General features: G+C 36.5%; 1 protein-coding gene and 2 pseudogenes across 1 annotated transcript in view; 2 read left to right on the forward strand and 1 right to left on the reverse strand.

The window, feature by feature from the left end:
* BRD7 (bromodomain containing 7) overlaps positions 1 to 18,198 on the reverse strand; it is a 199,835-nt gene that overhangs the window by 56,724 nt on the left and 124,913 nt on the right. The window contains exons 6-9 of the mRNA XM_006876865.1: positions 7,407 to 7,517; positions 3,282 to 3,466; positions 2,197 to 2,320; positions 1,236 to 1,311 (exon numbers count right to left, since the gene is read on the reverse strand). Of these exons, the coding sequence (XP_006876927.1) occupies positions 1,236 to 1,311; positions 2,197 to 2,320; positions 3,282 to 3,466; positions 7,407 to 7,517 (496 nt within the window). The remainder of the gene's footprint in view (positions 1 to 1,235; positions 1,312 to 2,196; positions 2,321 to 3,281; positions 3,467 to 7,406; positions 7,518 to 18,198) is intronic.
* On the forward strand, positions 11,048 to 11,596 carry LOC102833640 (annotated as a pseudogene).
* LOC102834025 lies at positions 11,707 to 17,772 on the forward strand (annotated as a pseudogene).

Genomic DNA, 18,198 nt, shown 5'->3' on the forward strand with positions numbered 1-18,198 from the left:
GACATACGTGGCAGCACCTCCCTGAATTAAGTCAACAGAAAGAAGAGTTGTTAACAGAACAAAACTATAAGAACAAACTCAGAGAATCTGGGAGGTCAGTCAGTGATCAAAACAAGTACAATGTAAAAGAAGGTAAACACGTAGGAACAGAGATCCAGATAGTGAGAAGGTCAGGTCGATTACAGGATAAAATAGACTGCACTCAATGGACAGAAAAGTTATGGACTATGAGGCAACCTCAAAGAAAATTATCACTTCACAACATACCAAGAGAATGAAAATCCAAGAAGAACATGAAAACATTAAAACTATAAAGAAACCCACAAGACAGAATATAAAAATCATGAACTCAACAAAGGAAGACAAACAGAACAAAGAAGCAGCAACACCACAAAAAAACAAACATAATGGCAGCAATTAAACAATACCTATCAACAATTACATTGAATGTAAATGGATTAAATGTACCTGTTAAGAGAAGGAGGGTGGCAGAATGGATAAGAAAACAAGATCCTTCAATATGCTGTCTGCAACAGATAAATCTCACACACAGAGACCAAAACAGATTAAAAGTCAAAGGATGGAAAAAAATATGCCAAGCTAATTGCAATAAAAAGCGAACAGGAGTGGCAGTACTAATCTCTGATAAAATAAACTTTAGGCAAAAAACAGCATAACAGATAAAAATGGACATTATCTCATGATTAAAGGGACAATTGAACAAGATGAAATAACCATAATAAATATCTATGCTCCCAATGAAAGAGCTCCAAAATATATAAAACAATACAAAAGTAAAGAAAATTAGAACAAAGGAAAACCGACAAAGTGTATTGTCCACATTTGCTCCAAGGTTCCCATGGTGTTTTTCCATGGTGTGTCTTCTCCCCTGCTTGTTCTTTCTATTTGGTCTCGCCCAAGATGTTGGCTCCAGGCTTCCAAGCCCAGCAGATTCAAAAGTACGCAATTTCTTCCTTTAGTTTCAAGTTCCAATAGCTATAAGTCTTCAAACTTCTAAAATATTCCTAGCTCTGTGGTTCCGAGTTTTGGAGCTCTGCCCAGGATCTGCTTTGCCTGGTATTCTGTGGTATGGCTAATGGCGAACTTCAATGCACCTCCACCCTAGCTGCCATCAAGCCCCGCCTCCCCTCGTACTGATCTAATGACAGCCTTTTGGTCTATGTACAGGTTCTTCATGAGAATCAATGTCATGCAGTCTTTCTCAATGACCCTACCTCCAACAATAGGATCCATAGGATGAAGAAGTCCCAATGTTGTTGTTCCATCTGGCTTTCTTCTTTCAAATTCACACTGCAATGATCCAAAGTATTTGAATGGACTAAATATCTTATATATATCACAATATCTATAGCACACTAGAAAGTTTTACTTGAATTAAACTATTATTGTATCATCAAAATTAAATTCAAACATTAAACTGCAACCCTGTTTCCATGTATGCAGGTAATAATGATAGGTAAAAGAAATGGCAGGTTTAAAAAATCTCAAAACTTTAAAAGAATTATGTCGTTGTTAAGTGCCATCAAGTTGGCTTTGACTCCTAGAGACCCTTCATAGGGTTTCCAAGGAGCGGCTGGTGGGCTTGAACTGCCAACCTTGTGGTAAGCAGTTCAGCGACAATCCTACAATGTCAACTGAGGGCTATGTCTGTTCTTAATGCCATCTCATTTTGCCTGTTCTATCAATAAAGGAGGATATTGCAGCCCTGAGAAAAGGACCATGCCCAAAGTCAATTATTAATCCACTTGGTTTAAAAACCAAGATGTTAAGTAATGTGATTTCAAAAACTGGAGTATAAATGTTTTCTTTTAAGTTTACAGTATATGGTTCATATCCCAATTTAGAACATGAACTTCAGTTTTAAAAAAAATAGAGTAATACAAGAGGGTCTTCAAAAAGTTTGTGTATAAATTAAATCTAAAAAAATGGAATTTTTCCATGAACTTTTTGAAGCCCCCTCATAGATATAAGATTAATCATGTCCTTTACAAATAAATACATTACTAATCTTTCTTCACTAGCATTTTACTGATGAAAAATGCCATGGTAGGCATGGATTAGAAAAACAATGAATGAACGTCCATAAACAAATTATAAACTAAGAGTTCCACATTATCTGAATTTAGAGCTAACAGAGGTGAAGGTCAGTAGGAGTGAAAGAAAACAATGAGTCACCTGACTATTAGCAAGCCTCCTGGTCAGCTTTCCTCCAGATTCCTTAACAATTCGGTCAATCTGCTCCTGTTCTCTTTCTAAGTTACTGGTTTTATATTTATCTTCAATCATATCTTTGTCTTTCCTGAAAGCACATAAGTAGTAAAAGAAAAATAATAAGATCAAAATGTTTAAGTGAATTATAGATATGAAGGTAGTAAAAGTGGAGACATCTGTACTACTGTCACCAACTAAAGCTGTTTCTTAATGGTATGGTAAGGGGCTCCTGCGAATGTATAAACAGAAAGGCAAACCAAATACATTACTTTGTCCCTTCTCCCTTCTTGTTTTACCCAGTTTTATTTGCCTTAATATTTGGGGGGGGGTACATCCATAAAAGTGAGTTCTGCCTCTAACATGCAAAGGGGCTTCAAACAATTTATGGAAGAATTCCATTATCTTTTAATTCCATTTTTCCACAAACTTTTTGTGCCCCCTCATGGAAGAGGGGGCATTCTCCCCCACCCCCACCAATTTATAAAGTCTTAGGAACAGAAGAAACTTGCTGTCACACAAAAAGATTTATAATGGTTTTGTTACTTTGTAAAAGTAAATTATGACTGCAGGAATCTCAAACTGCTAATGAATCCCCTTTCCCAAAATTGATAGTTCAGTGCTCAATAGTCAAGGCTGGTAGTGTAGTGGAGGGTACATGACTGTCTCCACTCAAACTAGCTGCTGCCTGGTTCATCATTACCAGTAGGAAACATGCACACATTGCAGGGGCAGACCATCTTTCAGGAAGCACCTAAAACTCTGCTTATGTTTACCTACTACCTCAATTCCTTATGTAACATGAGGTAAAGAACTAAACATTTTTACTTCAACAAATATTTGTATTTAATAAACTCACCAGACAGTTTATTAGTCTTAACACTACTTAGTAAGTATACCCAGAATTGTTTTCTGAACTATATAAACAATTTTATACAGTGCTTTGCCAAAAAACCACTGCTAACAGACTAGGATGTGGTCTTCCTCAGTCAGGCCTGAATCTTGCTATCTTGAGAAAGATAGTGCAATCTGAATACATCCAAGATTTTTACTTTTTGTTTTCCTTGTTGGGACTTTTGAAGGCCTGGGCCTCAGCAGCTCCGGAGTCTTCCTTCTCCCTTGGCCAACAGCTGCTGTCCTCCCCACTTTGTGAGGTATCTGTTTGATCTTTCTGCTTTCGAGTTTTCTGCAAGTCAGCCATAAATTCTATGCTCTGCTTCAGACTCTGAATTCTTTCCTAAGAATATTGAAGAGTATTTTTATTGTATGTTTGTCATTAACTTCTAAAGTATTTGTACTCCCTCCACCCACAAGACAGTCTGCATTTATCCTTGCATTAACTAGAGAAGAAAACAATGAAATTTAATCACATCCAGATGGTATTACATTTAGAAACCAGGACAATACAATTTATTCCTTCAATTCAGATCATTTCCAATTTAAGAGAATGCTTTAACACAGAGAAGGGGAAGTATAAATTAAGACTATTATTCTTTGAAGTACTGAATTTAAAAAATAAAATTCAGTTTAATGTTGTTGTTTAGTGCCGTCAAGTCAGTTCCGACCCATAGCAACCCTGAACATGGCTTCCGAGAATGTAAATCATTATGGGAGCAGAAAGCCTCCTCTTTTTACCATGGAGCAGCTGGTAGTTTCGAACTGCTGACCTTGCGGTTCACAGCCTGATTCGTAACCACTATGCAACCAGAGCTCCTTTTATAGTACATTAAAATTTAATAATTGTCAGACTGATATTTATTGAAATTTATGAATTGCTGAGTATAAACCCTAAAGCATGTGACCATGTGAAGTATCTATCCTTATATTCTGTAATCCTGAATACTGCCACATTTCTTTATGTGAAAACAACATGTTTTGAACATAAAAAACTGCTAGCACAGTACTCTCCTCAGACACCATAATGTTCTGACTAGCTAAAAAACTCTTATTTCTGTTTTGTGAAACATATGCTCAGTTTTGCACTTCAATGATATGCTGTGAAATTTTCAACATAGTTAAGTACTTGGGGTTTCTGGATCAATTTTAAAGAATGAGATTTATTCCTACTGACTACTCTAACATTTACTTCTGAAAAAAGGTAAAATATGGAGAGCACTGTAGTCTCCTTAGGGCTAACACAGCAACAGCAGAGAAGAAAGATTTTACAGAATAAGAAAAACTAAGAGCTGGAAAGGACCATCCATTCAAATAAGAACATGTAGCCCACAAATGCTAGATGACTCAACTAAGGTTAGAAAACCAGTGACTAAGACTAGGCCTTTCCTGTCTCTCATGACAAGTCTCTTGTGTCTCATTATGCTAAGCTATGTCAACAGCACAGTCTTTACATTATGAGAGCCTCCAGAAAGGCTGTACCTGCTATTTTAGTTTGAATATTAACATTTTTTTAAGTAATTTCTTTTATTGAAACAAAAGTATAGGTTAAAAAAAATCATAACATCCTTAACATCTGGAGAGGAAACATTAATAAGATTTAATATTTTAGCATTTTTCTAAACAGTAAACATATTAGCAAATTGGAATTATACAGATTATTTGTTAAGCATATCCCTTCTGTATCATTGCTCTTTAAAGCCCTTTTAGAAATTGTACTAAATCTGTATTTTATCCCAGGTATATACCATTATTTCATTTACATCCTACTGTTGGACATTTAAGGAGCCCTGGTAGCATTAACCACAAGGTTGAAGGTTCAGACACTCACAGTAGAAAGACTGGCTGCTCCTCTAAAGATTTATAGTCTCAGAAACCTTAAGAAACAGTTCCACTCTGTTCTACAAAGGCTGTAAATCAGAATCAATTGATGGCAATAGGTTTAGACCATTTCTAGTTTCCAACAATGGTGACTCTCATAAACATTATGGTAAATATAAATATATGGCTCTAGAAATTTCTGATTACCTCTTTATGATAAATTCTTAGAAGTCTAAACACTAGATGAAAGAGAATAAATATTTCTAAGGCTTCTGATACATACTGCCTTCCAGAAAGGGTTGTTTATATCAGTGTTTGAAAGTTTCATCAATGTTTGAAAATTTTCTATGAATTTTGATCAAACTGAATGTTAAGTGACACTGAGTCAATTCCAACTCATAGTGATTCTGTATAGGGTTTCTGAGGAGCAACTGGTGGGTTTGAACCACTGGCCTCACAGTTAGAAGTCAAGTGCTTATCCTACAGCACCAATTTAATAGTATCATTAAAATTTTTAAAAAAATTTAAAATGGGCTATTTTATTTTTAAAACATTTTACCATGTCCTTAAAAATATAAATGAGTTAGACTGTTCTTTTTAAGTGCCACTGAGTCAATTCTGACTGATAGCAACCCTGTACAGGGTTCCCAACTGTAGGGATCCAATGCTTATTCTATAGTGCCACACCCGGACTTATTTACTGTAGCACATTGTTCCTTTTTCCTCTACAAATTTTACCAAAAATGGGTAACTGGATTACATTATTTGTTGTTGTTTGTTGTTATTAAGTGATGCCAAGTCAGTTATGACTCATAGAGACCCTATATGAGCACTTGGTGAGTTTGAACTAGTGACTTTCTAGTTCGCAGTCCAGTGCTGATTCTACAGCACCACACCAGGTCTTGGGAAAAGGGTGGTAACTGATAATGTATAAATATTAGGAGCATAAGTATCATCATTAATCCAAATGTTTTTCTTTCCCCATTTAAGCAGATGCAACAATCTTTTAAAACTCAAGCACAGACACTAGCACATCTGCAGATCCAGACATGTCTTTAAATGCAGAACTGTGATACAGATGATCACCATTAAAAATAAATAAATAAATCACTGAATTGGAAAATCATATGCAACTAAACATGACTCATTTCTACTATCCTGTAACTCTTCTGGGTCTTAGCTCAAGCTCTTAATCTCATTCCTTTTTCCTCCATGTCTGAGACCCACTCATTTATTTTCCTTTGCAAAAATTCCTCTAATTTTGCAGTCTTTTAAAATAATTTCTTCCCTAGGCTAGATTTTTTTCTAGAATCAGAACATTCCTACTAGAAGTTCTCTTGGAGATCACAGATTGAACCCTTTTTCTTCTTTACAAATGAGAATACTGAGGCCTGAGATGATTACTGTCTTATCTAAGACCCTAAATTAGTGGAAGAAACTTAAAACTAGAACTCAAGTCACCTGACTTTCTGCCAGGGCATAAGGATTACCCTCAATTAGTTCATCTACATGAAAGTCTCTTACTAATGTGGTTCATCATACTCAAAATATATTTTAAAAATCTCAAAAAAAATAGTACTTGTCTTATGAATTATTCTTTTTTCTCAGCAGATGCAATGATCATCTCAGTTTACCTTTTATGGTCTTTCATGAGCTGCCACTCTGGGACAACAACTCAGTATTTTTTGTCACTATCACAGTAGTGTTTTGTATTTCGCTCTCTCATACCATTTGGTGATGTTGTGTCAAGGACTCTGTACACATTTCTCCTACTTTGAATACTTTACCATGCACCAATTCTTGTCCTTTAAGGAAGATTATGCTCTTATAAAGCAGTTACTTTAAGACAGTCCTAAATTGTTTATCACTTGTGTATTTTGTATATCTAATAAAAGCAATTCCCATGCTTCACCAAGAAACTATTGTTGTTAAGTACCATCGAGTCGATTCCAACTCACAAAGACCCTTTATAGGGTTCTCAAAGAGTGCCTGGAACGTTTGAACCACTGACCTTATAGTTCAAACCAATCTTACAGTCCAGGGCTTTATCTCACAGTGCCACACCCAAAACCTTAGATTCCATCATTACAAAGTGATACACAAAGCTTTTATCATAAAAAGGTCTCCGAATTCATTTAACCTTTTGTGGAATTCAAGGTTGATGTTTCTTCTATAGAATTTTGCTGCCCAGAGCAAAAATAAGTTTACTGGTTAAACATCGATTTTAAAGCCTCTAAAGAAATTATTACAAGTGAATGTATCTAACTGCATCAATGCCAAATGAGAATCTCCCTGTCTTACTTATCTTCTTTATTAAAAGGTTTTCATTTGTATTTTTTATGATAATATCATCAATTATTATAATACAAGTAGTATAATAGATATGTATCTTTATGAACAAAAAACATAGCAATATAGTTATTTCATCATAACTATAATCTATGACAAAGAGTTTCTTTTACCTGGCTAAGAATTTTCATCCCAGAGTGTAATAACTTCTTTGCAGCTTTATAATAAATGGTTTCTGGCTTGTTGTAAACCATGGCATTAGTACACATTAGTTTGAAATTTTCCTGTAGAGAGAATATTAAGAAGAAAAATGCATTAAAACAAAACCGTGTTAACGCTTTCTCCAAATTTTAAAGCATACAGATCTTCTAAAACATAAACAGATCTTTGTTCCACTAAGCAATACAAATTAACTTAAGAATTTTAAAAAGTTTTAAGATTCACCAATGAAACAAATATTTTTCATTTATATGTTACATATACAAATGAAACTTTTAAATGAGTTTCTTCAATATAACTTTGCTGCACACACAGGAATTAGAAAACAGCTCTGGATGTGTAGTGGTTACGAGTCAGACTGCCAAGTTCAAGGTGAACAATCTGAAACCACAAGCTTTTCCAAGGGAAAAAGATGAGGCTTTCTGCTTATACAAAGATTTACAGCCTTAGAAACCCTTTACAGAGTTGCTATGAGTCAGAACCGACTCCACGGCACACCACCACCACCAGTTTACACTTAGTAATTTTAGCTCAGTAGTTAATGTAATTTAAAAATTGCTCTTTTAGATTAAAACAAGCATTCCCATTTTGGAATAAAATATTTTATTTCAGATCTTTACTGAAAAACACAAAGTGCTAAATTATCAGAATATTTCATGCCAAATTAAAAATAATTGAACAAAAATGTTAAAATATTTACAGTTATTTTCTTTTTTAAGGTGTGAATACAATAATAAGTTCAACATAATGGGCAGAATGTTACAAAATTATGCTATCTCTTGAAATGGTTGAACATCAACCATTTCTTTTTGGTACATCGACTTTGTGTACTCGTTTCATCTCCTTTTGATGCTTTCTGCATCATTCAATATTTTGCCCACAGAATTCTTCAATAATTCAAGTTGAAGCCTGAATTTTTTCTTTAAGTTCCCTCAACTTGGAAAATGTCGAGTGTGTTCTTCCCTTTTGGTTTTCTAATTCCAGATCTTTGCACACTTCATTATTATATTTGACTTTGTCTTTTTGAACTGTTCTTTGAAATTTTCTATTCAGCTCTTTTACCTTCTAATTCCTTCTATTTGCTTTAACATCTCTATGCTGGAAAACAAGTTTCAGAGTTCCTGACATCCATTTTGGTCTTTTTCTTCTTTCTTGTCTTCCTAATGACCCTTTGCATTCTTCGTGTATGATGTTTTTGCTGTCATCCCACAACTCTCTGGTCTTAGGTCATTAGTGTCTAATTCATATATGTTCCTTAGATAATCTCTACATTCATGTGGAATATGTTCAAGGTCATATTTTGGCTATTGTGGACTTGTTTTAATTTTCTTCAGCTTCAGCCTCAACTTGCACATGAGCAATTGATGATCTGTTCCACAGTCTGCCCCCGGTCTTGTTTTGACTGATGATATGGAGCTTTACCATCTTTTCACAGATGTAGTCAATTTTGATTTCTGTGTATTCCATCTGGTGAGATCCATTTGTATACTTTTCTTGTACTTTGTTTAAAAAAGGCATTTACAGCGAACAAATCACTTGTCTTGCAAACTTCTATCATGTGATATTCACAATCATTTCTATCACCAAGGTCATATTTTCCAATGAATGATCCTTCCCTTTTTTTTGAAATTTGCATTCCAAGCTCCAGTAATTATCAATTCAGATGAGCTTCCAGACTAAGACAGAGTAGAAAGAAGGAGAAGTGGACTATTGCCAAATATTTAGTCACTGAAAACCTTATGAACAGCAGTGGCACCTTGTCAGAAGGTACCAGAACATTGAATGTTTGAACATGGTGAAGAGCACCAGAATATTGTCAGATAGAGTGCTGGAAAATGAGACCCTCAGGTTGGAAGGCATTTAGAATATAACTGGGCAAAAAGCTGCCTCCTTAAAACAGTTGACTGTAATGATGCAGATGGAGTAAAGCTTTTGGGGCCTTCATTTGCTAATTGTGCATAACTCAAAATGAGGTAAACATCCATTAATAATCAGAATATGGAATGTACAAAATATGAATCTCGGAAAGTTGTTGTCAAAATGAAATGGAACGCATAAAGATCTCTATCCTAGGTATTAGTGAGTTGAAAGGAACTGGTATTGACCATTTTGAAGCTGACATCCACATGGTTTACTACTATGCTGGGATTGACAAATTGAAGAGGAATGGTCTTATAGTCATCAACAAAAAGAACACCTGAAGATTTATCTTGAAGAACAACGCTGTCTGTGATAAAGTGCCTTCAAGGAAGACCAGTTAATACAATTACTATTCAAATTTACACACCAACTACTAAAGCCAATGATGATGAAATTGAAAAATTATACCCAGTGTGGCACTGTTTGAAAATGCACTGGACCACAAGGTTGATTTGAACTTCAAGGTCGGCAGTTCAGATTCACCAGATTTCGTAAGAGACCCTATACGGGATTGCTGAGTCAGTTCCAACTTAACACTTATAGACAACAACAGTCAACATTTTGAGTCTGAAATTATGAAAACACTGACAAGAAAAAAAACACACAAAAATGAACTCAGCACAGGAAAGCATACAGAACAAAGAAACCAGCAGCACCACATAAAACAAAGACCATAATGAGAGCCATTAACCCATACTATCTTTAGAGACAGCATATTAGAAAGATACTGTTTTCTTATCTATCTGCTATTCTCTGTCTTTTAATTGGTGCATGTAAGTACAATCTCTGTAATTATTGTGTGGTGCTATGGGTTAATGCGCCAGACTGCACAGCCATTTGAACTGTAAGGTTGGCAGTTCAAGTTCACCAGTCACTCCTCGGAAACCCTATACAAGTATCACTATGGGTTAGAACTGACTCGATTGCACTTAAAAACAACGACAATGTAATGACTGACAGACAGGGCAACACCACCCGGAAGTCAGTCAACAGATACGGGAGTCCAGAACAGAAAAGAACTACATGATCTTATCAATTGATGCAGAAAAGGCATTTGACAAATCCAACCTCCGTTTCTGATAAAAAAACACTCAATATAGTAGGAACTGTAGGGAAATTCCTCAACATAATTAAGAGCATATATATAAAACCAACAGCCGATATCACTCCCAATGGAGAGAAATGGAAAGACTTCCCTTTGCGAACAGGAACCACACATGGATTCACCTTGTCACCACTCTTATTCAATATTGTGTTGGAAGTCTTAACTAGAGCTACACAGCAAGACAGGCATTCAAATTGGCAAAGAGGAAGTAAAATCCACTCTATTTTCAGATGAATGATCCTATACATAGAAAACCCCAAAGATTCAGTAAAAAAGCTACTAGATCTCACTGGAAAATTGAGCAATGTGGCAGGGTATGAGGTCAACATATAAAAATCAGTTGGATTCCTCTATACTAATAATGACAGCAACTAAAAGGACATTAGGAAAGCAATACCATTTACAATAGTGTCCCAAGGATAAAATATCTAGGAATAAATGTAACCAGAGGACCTAGACAAAAAAAACTACAAAACACTACTACAAGAGAGTGCTGCCAACACCCTGGTGGAGAAGCTGAGATCAACACTGAATTTGAAATATTTAAAGTGTATAAAAACTATTTCTGCAATGCAGACAATTAAGTGTGTTGTCATGGGTGATGGTGCCGTTGGTAAAACATGTCTCCTGACATCCTACACAACAAACAAATTTCCATCTGAATATGTACCAACTGTTTTTGACAACTATGCAGTCACAGTTATGACTGGTGGAGAGCCATATACTCTGGGACTTTTTGATACTGCAGGGCAAGAGGACTATGACAGATTACGACCGCTGAGTTATCCACAAACAGGTGTATTTCTAGTTTGTTTTCCAGTCATCTCTCCTTCCTCATTTGAAAATGTGAAAGAAAAGTAGGTACCAGAGATAACTCACCACTGTCCAAAGACCCCCTTCCTGCTTGTTGGGACCCAAATTGATCTCAGAGATGACCCCTCTACTACTGAGAAACTTGCCAAGAACAAACAGAAGCCAATCATTCCAGAGACTGCTGAAAAGCTGGCCCGTGACCTGAAGGCTGTCAAATATGTGAAGTGTTCTGCACTCACACAGCAATATTGGCTGCCCCTGGAGCCTCTAGAACCAAAGAAGAGCTGCAGGTGTGTGCTGCTATGAACATCTCGCCAGAGCCCTTTCTGCACAGCTGGTATCGGCATCATACTAAAAGCAATGTTTAAATCAAACTAAAGATTAAAAATTAAAATTCATTTTTGCAATAATGACAAATGCCCTGCACCTACCCATATGCACTCGTGAGAGACAGCCCATAGGTATGGCCCCTTCTTCCCCCTCCCAGTACTAGTGAATTTTGAGGAATTGTGTATTGTCAGAAAAGTGATCAGTACTAGTTTTTGTTTTATTGTTTCCCAAAAGAGAGAGAGGGGAAAAAAAAAAAAAAGGCAAGGCATGCTTGTTGACAACTCTGTAACAGACTAATTCCAACTGTTGAAGCTGCTCCCTGGTTCCACCTTGGAGACTAATCTGGGGCATCTTAGTGTTCTGGTTTTTATCTTTTTTGGGGGGAATGACTCATTTTATTTCATCTTGGTTTTGTTTCCTAATTCATTAACCAGTGGCCAGCCCTTGAGGAGAGGAGGATGGGATTGATTTCACATTCCAATGAATGAAGTTAGAACCCATGTCCCCACCTGGTGCTCTTCGGAAGGAGTACAGTGGATGTCTTGTGTAGTAACATACTCCTTGTTGAAAGTTGCCTTTCTCTCCATCCTTGAGTAGGTTCAGTATTTGATAAAACTCATGAAAGTGGGTGGAGCCTGTCTTGCCCCTCCTCTTTTCTAGGATGCACTATGTATCTGACTGTGACTTTCAAGGAAATTTGTTTGCCATTTGCAGAATTTTTTTTTTTTTTGAAGTTAATTTTTAACTTCTTTTATTGAAAAATGAAGAAAAGTATTTGCACCTTTTGAAATACACCAAATGAACTGAGTTCATAATTAAAAAAAAAATTTTTCCCTGTTAGTGATTGTCTAACATGCTTAGCTTAGATGTGCAGTTTAATAGTGTAAGATACCGTGTTCTCAGAACACAGCTGAAGACCTGGTGTATAGATAATATGAGGGGTGGTGCTTGCAGACAGATGTCTGTGGAATGATTCACATCCTCTTTCAAGCGATGGGGATGGAGGCCTGCTTACTAAAGAAGCTTGGGGTGGGGGTGGGGAGAACACGGAACAACATGGGACCAGTCAGGGGAATCCCCCTTTTCTGTTTTACATCTGAGGAACTATAGAGCAGCCAGTTGAGGCTCTCTAGTTTAATAAAAATCATGGAAAGAGTCTTCTGAAGACTCTCCATAAGTGTTAATAGGGATTTTATCAGCTTATTTTGGTTGCAGTTTCCAATTTCTTAAAATGTTTAGGTAATTTTTTCCACCTCCCCCAAATCCTAATTCTTATAGATTCAATAGTGTTGAACCAATGCTTTCTCATGTCTCAATTCTTTGTATATGCATTCTTTTCAGATGTATTAAACAAACAAAAAAACCCTTTAAAAACAAAACAAAACAAAAACACTACTACAAGAAACCAAAAGAAACCTACAAAAATCGATGAATAGACCATGCTCCTGGATAGGAAGACTTAACATGGTAAAAATGCCAATACTGCCCAAAGCATTCTACACATAAACTGCAATCCCAATCCAGATTCCAAGGACATTCTTCAAAGAAATGGAAAAATCAATTACAAACTTTATATGGAAAGGAAAGAGACCCAGGATAAGCTAAGCACTGTTTACGAAGAATAAAGTTGGAAGCCTCTGACTTCTTGATTTCAAAATGTAGTACCCACCTACAGTGGTCAAAACAGCTTGGTACTGGTATAATGAAAGATACATAGATCAATGGAATAGAAAAGAGAATCCAGAAATTAATCCATCCACATACTGCCAACTGATTTTCGACAAAGGGCCTAAGTATATTGCATGGAGAGGAGATAGTCTGTTTAAAAGATGGTGCTGGCAGAACTAGAAAGTAATGTGCAAAAGACTGAAACAAGACCTTTACTTCACATCATATACAAAAACCAACTCAGCATGGATTAAAGACCTAAATGTGAATCCCAGATTTAAAAAGGCCATCAATGAAAAAATAGGGACAAATTTGAGGGCTCTAATACAGACTGCAAAGTTGTTTGAACTGCAAGTTTGGTGTTTCAAGTTCACCAGCTGCTCCTTAGAAACCTATACAGGGTCGCTATGGGTCAGAACCGACTCGATGGCACTTCACAACAAGAACAATACAGGGCACACACAGAAACTTGTACAATCAAAAGAAGACAAACTAGATGAATGGGACATACTGAACATTAAAAACTTATGTGCATCGACAGACATCACCAAAAGAGTAAAAAAGGAACCCACAGAATGGGAAAAATATCTTTTGCAATGACGCATCTGACAAGAGACTAATTTCTAAAATCTACAGGAAACTACAAACTCTCTAGAAGAAAAAGACAAATAACCCAATTAAAACATGGGCACAGGATATGAACCAAGGAAGACATTCAGGCAGGCAACAAACATATGAAAAAACGTTCAGGATTACCCAGGAGAGATGCAAATCAAAACAATGGTGGGAATGTAAAATTGTCCAACCACGCTGGAAAACAGTATGGCACTTCCACAGAAAGTTAGAAATAGAAATACCTTATGATCCAGCAATCCCTCTGCTTGGTATTTATCCATAAGAAATATGAGTAGATACATGCATATCAATGTTCATAGTAGCACTATTTACAATAGCAAAATGATGGCAACAGCCTAAGTGCCCATCAATGGAAGAATGAATAAACAAACTTTGGTACATACACACAATGGAGTATTATGCTACCTTGAAGAATAACAAGGAAGCTGCAAGAATAACATGGAGAAACCTTGAGGACATTATGCTGAGTGAAATCAGTAAGTCACAAAAGGAGAAATACTACATAGAACCATTATTGTAAAAAATTAAGAAAAAATACCCACACTACTAAAAGGGGGTGGGGTGGGGAATGGGGACGGACTCTGTTGGTTACCGGGGTATAGGGGGTGGAGCAAGGGGAAGGTGTAGAAAGTAGAGCACAGAGCAGAGAGTAAACACATGATAGTTTGGGTGCTGATGGGGCAATACACAAGAATGGGGAGGGGAATGGAAGAACAAGGCAGATGGGAGAACAGTTAGGCAAGTTTGCATGGGCTAAGCAGGACAGAGGTACACAGTGATGTATGTTCAACTTTGGAACACCACGGCTCTGTGATACAGGGATTGAGGCAGGGTTTGAACGGGTAAAAGAGGGGAAATAATGTTAAGATGCTTGACTGTATTATGAATCTTGGCTTCCCTTGCCTATTATTGTAAAATAGACATCGGAGGGGGAGAGAAAGGAATAGCCAGAAACATCACTATAGAAAGCTTGTGAATCCGACTTCAGTGGTTGTTGTTACATGCCGTTGAGTCGATTCCAAAACATAGCGACCCTATACAGGGCTTCCGAGGAGCAGCTGGTGGGCTTGAACCACCACTTTGCAGTTCAAACAGCTTTGCAGTATGGCACATTAACCCATAGCACCACACTAGGCAGTAGAGCAAATAAAAAATGAAAATAAAATTTTTAGAAACAAATAAAAATGAAAACACAGCATACCAAAACCTTTCGGACAGAGCAAAAGCAGCGCGGATGCAATTTATAGCAAAAAAAAAAAGTACATATCAAAAATATGAAAGAACCAAAATCAACACACTTACACATCTCCAACAATTAAAAAACATCAGGAAAGTAAACGTACAATCACTAGATGAAAAGAAATAACGATTAACAGCAGAAATAAATCAGAAAACAGAAAAATAATCAACAAGAAAATGTGGTTCTTTTAAAGGATTAATAAATTGACAAATCATTGACAAATCTAACAAGGCAAGGAAGGAAAAGCGCATATAGCACACATAAGAAACCACATGGGTGATGCCACAACAGAATCAATGGAAATAAAAGGGATAATAAGAGAATAATAGGAGTTGTACTCAAACAAAGTTGAAAATCTAGAGGAAACAAACATTTTTAGAAAAACATGGCCTACCTAAACTTACACAGAGTGAAGCAGAAAACTTAATCAGACCTAAAACAAAAGAAGAAATGGATCAGGTCATAAAATAACTACTAACGAAAAAATCCAGGCACAGGTGGCTTTATAGGTGAATTTTACTGAGGTGTCAGAGAAGAGCTGACACCGATTCTACTCAAATTATTCTGGAATATAGAAAAGGATGGAAAACTTTCTAATACATTTCATGAAACAATCCTCATGCCAAAACCTGGCGAGGACATCACTAAAAAAGAAAATTATAGACCAATATATCCCTCTGAACACAGATGTAAAAATTCTCAACAAAGTCCTAGCCAAAAGAATTTAACAACATATCAAAAAAAAAAAGTACATCATGACCACAGTAGATTCATACCAGGGATGCAAGGATGGTTAAACCTAGAAAAACAATCAATGTAATCCAACATATAAGTGAAAAAAAAAAGAACATGATCATTATCAATGGAAGCAAAAAAGGTATTTGAAAAAATCCAGCACCACTTCCTAATAAAAACACTCAACAAAGTAGGAACTGAAGGAAGTTCCTCAACATAACTAACAGCATCATATACATAAAACCAACAGTCAACATCACTTAATGAAGAAAATCTTGAAAGCATTCTCTTTTTGAGCAGGAACCAGATAAAAATGCCCTTTATCAACATTCCTATTCAATACTGTGTTGAAAGTCTTAGAGCAATAAAGCCAGAAAGGGGCATTAAAGGCATCTGAAATGACAAAGAAGTCAAAGCACTGCTTAAGAGGAAGAACAAAGTTGGAGGCCTCTAATTCCCTGATCACAAAATCTACTACATAGCAACAGTGATCAAAACAGCTGGGTATTGGTATAATGAAAGATACATAGATCAATGGAAGAGATTTGAGAACCCAAAAGTAAACCATACACCAAACATACAATCAACTGATTTTCCACAAGGGGCCAAAACACACTAAATAGGGAAGAGATATTCTCTTCAACAAACGGTGCTGGCAAAATTGGGAACCAATTTGCAAAAGAATGAAACAAGACCCAATATCTGACATCACATACAAAAACTAACAACATATATTAAAGACCTAAATATAAGTCCCAGAACTACAAAGATCATCAATGAAAAAATAGGGTCAAACTTAATGGCTCTAATACATGGCATATGTAGACTATCAAATAATGCAAAAGGCGCATAAACAAAAGAACACAAAATAGATGACTAGGACATACTAAAACTTAGAACCTTATGTGTACCAAAAGAATCACCAAAACAGTAAAAGGGGAGCACACAGACTGGGAAATTTTGCAATGGTTTATCAGACAAGGGACTAATCTCTAAAATATATAGAAAACTAGAACACCTCTACAGGAAAAATACAACCAATTAAAAAATAGGCATAGTACATAAACAGACATGTAACCAAGGAAGACATTCAGGCAGCCAACAACACACGAGGAGATGTTCAAGATAATTAGCTATACAGAGATACGAATCAAAACAATGAGACATCCTCCCACACCAGCATTAACAGTGAAGTTTAAAAAAAAGAGAGAGGACTACAAATGATGGCAAGGGTGTGGAAAGACAGGTGGAGAGACTGTAAAATGCTTCAACCACTCTGGAAATAGAAAGACCTTAGGATCCAGCAACTCATCTACTTAGTATTATCCACAAGATATACGAGCCAAGCCAGAAGGGCCAGAGGTGGCAGCGGTGGTGGCCAAATAGCCATGGCCACTCCATAATCACATCTTTTCCTTGCGTCTCATCTGCAAAGGGGGCACCACTGCCAAAGGAAATTCCCGAGGCGGCCTCCACAAAGGAACAGAAACAAATGGAAGATAGTGACTAGCCCAGAGAAAACTGAAGAAGCAAAATCTAAATCAATATATCCTCATATGGGACAAAAGCCTGGACTTTCAGATTTCTTAAAACGATTACAGAAAGGGCAAAAATTTCTTTTTGATTCTGAGGGTTACAACATGGCTAAGCAAAAATGAAGAACAAGCAACTTCCTACTGTAGTCCTGTGTAAGACGGAGGTGACGGGTGACCACATTCCCACTCCACAAGACTTTCCTCAATGGAACCTGTCCCTTGTTGCTTAGCAAGCTGGCCAGCTGATTAAAAGAGCTGAACTAAATGAATCTTCTAATTCCCATCATTTGTTCTTATTTTGCTATTTCTCAGCTTTTTATTTCCTTTCAATTCACTAAGTCCTTTAAGACTGACAACTTTTTTGTACTGCTACTTACTGTAAGGGAAAATACAGCATTTTAAATTAGTTTAACAGTGCATTGATTAACAGAATATGTTTGAGCAGCATAATCTACATGAAAAAAGTTATATATACTATCTCACTCCTAGTGAGTTCTGGTATGGAGCTGTGGGTTAATGCGTCAGGTGGAAAGCTGTTTGAACTGCAAGGTCAGTGGTTCAAGCTCACCAGCTGTTCCTCGGAAACCCTATACAGAGTCACTATGGGTCGGAACCGACTCGATGGCACTTAACAACAACAAGAAGTGTAGTAGAACGGGTTGTAACAAACAAGCAAGTTTTATAATTTTAATGTTGTTGGCTTTCATATTTATAGCTTTGTATGCTACTTGTATTTAATATAACTTCTACTGCATTGAATTCTC

The sequence above is a fragment of the Chrysochloris asiatica genome, unplaced genomic scaffold (genome assembly GCF_000296735.1).
Source record: "Chrysochloris asiatica unplaced genomic scaffold, ChrAsi1.0 scaffold00422, whole genome shotgun sequence".
NCBI lineage: Eukaryota > Metazoa > Chordata > Mammalia > Afrosoricida > Chrysochloridae > Chrysochloris > Chrysochloris asiatica.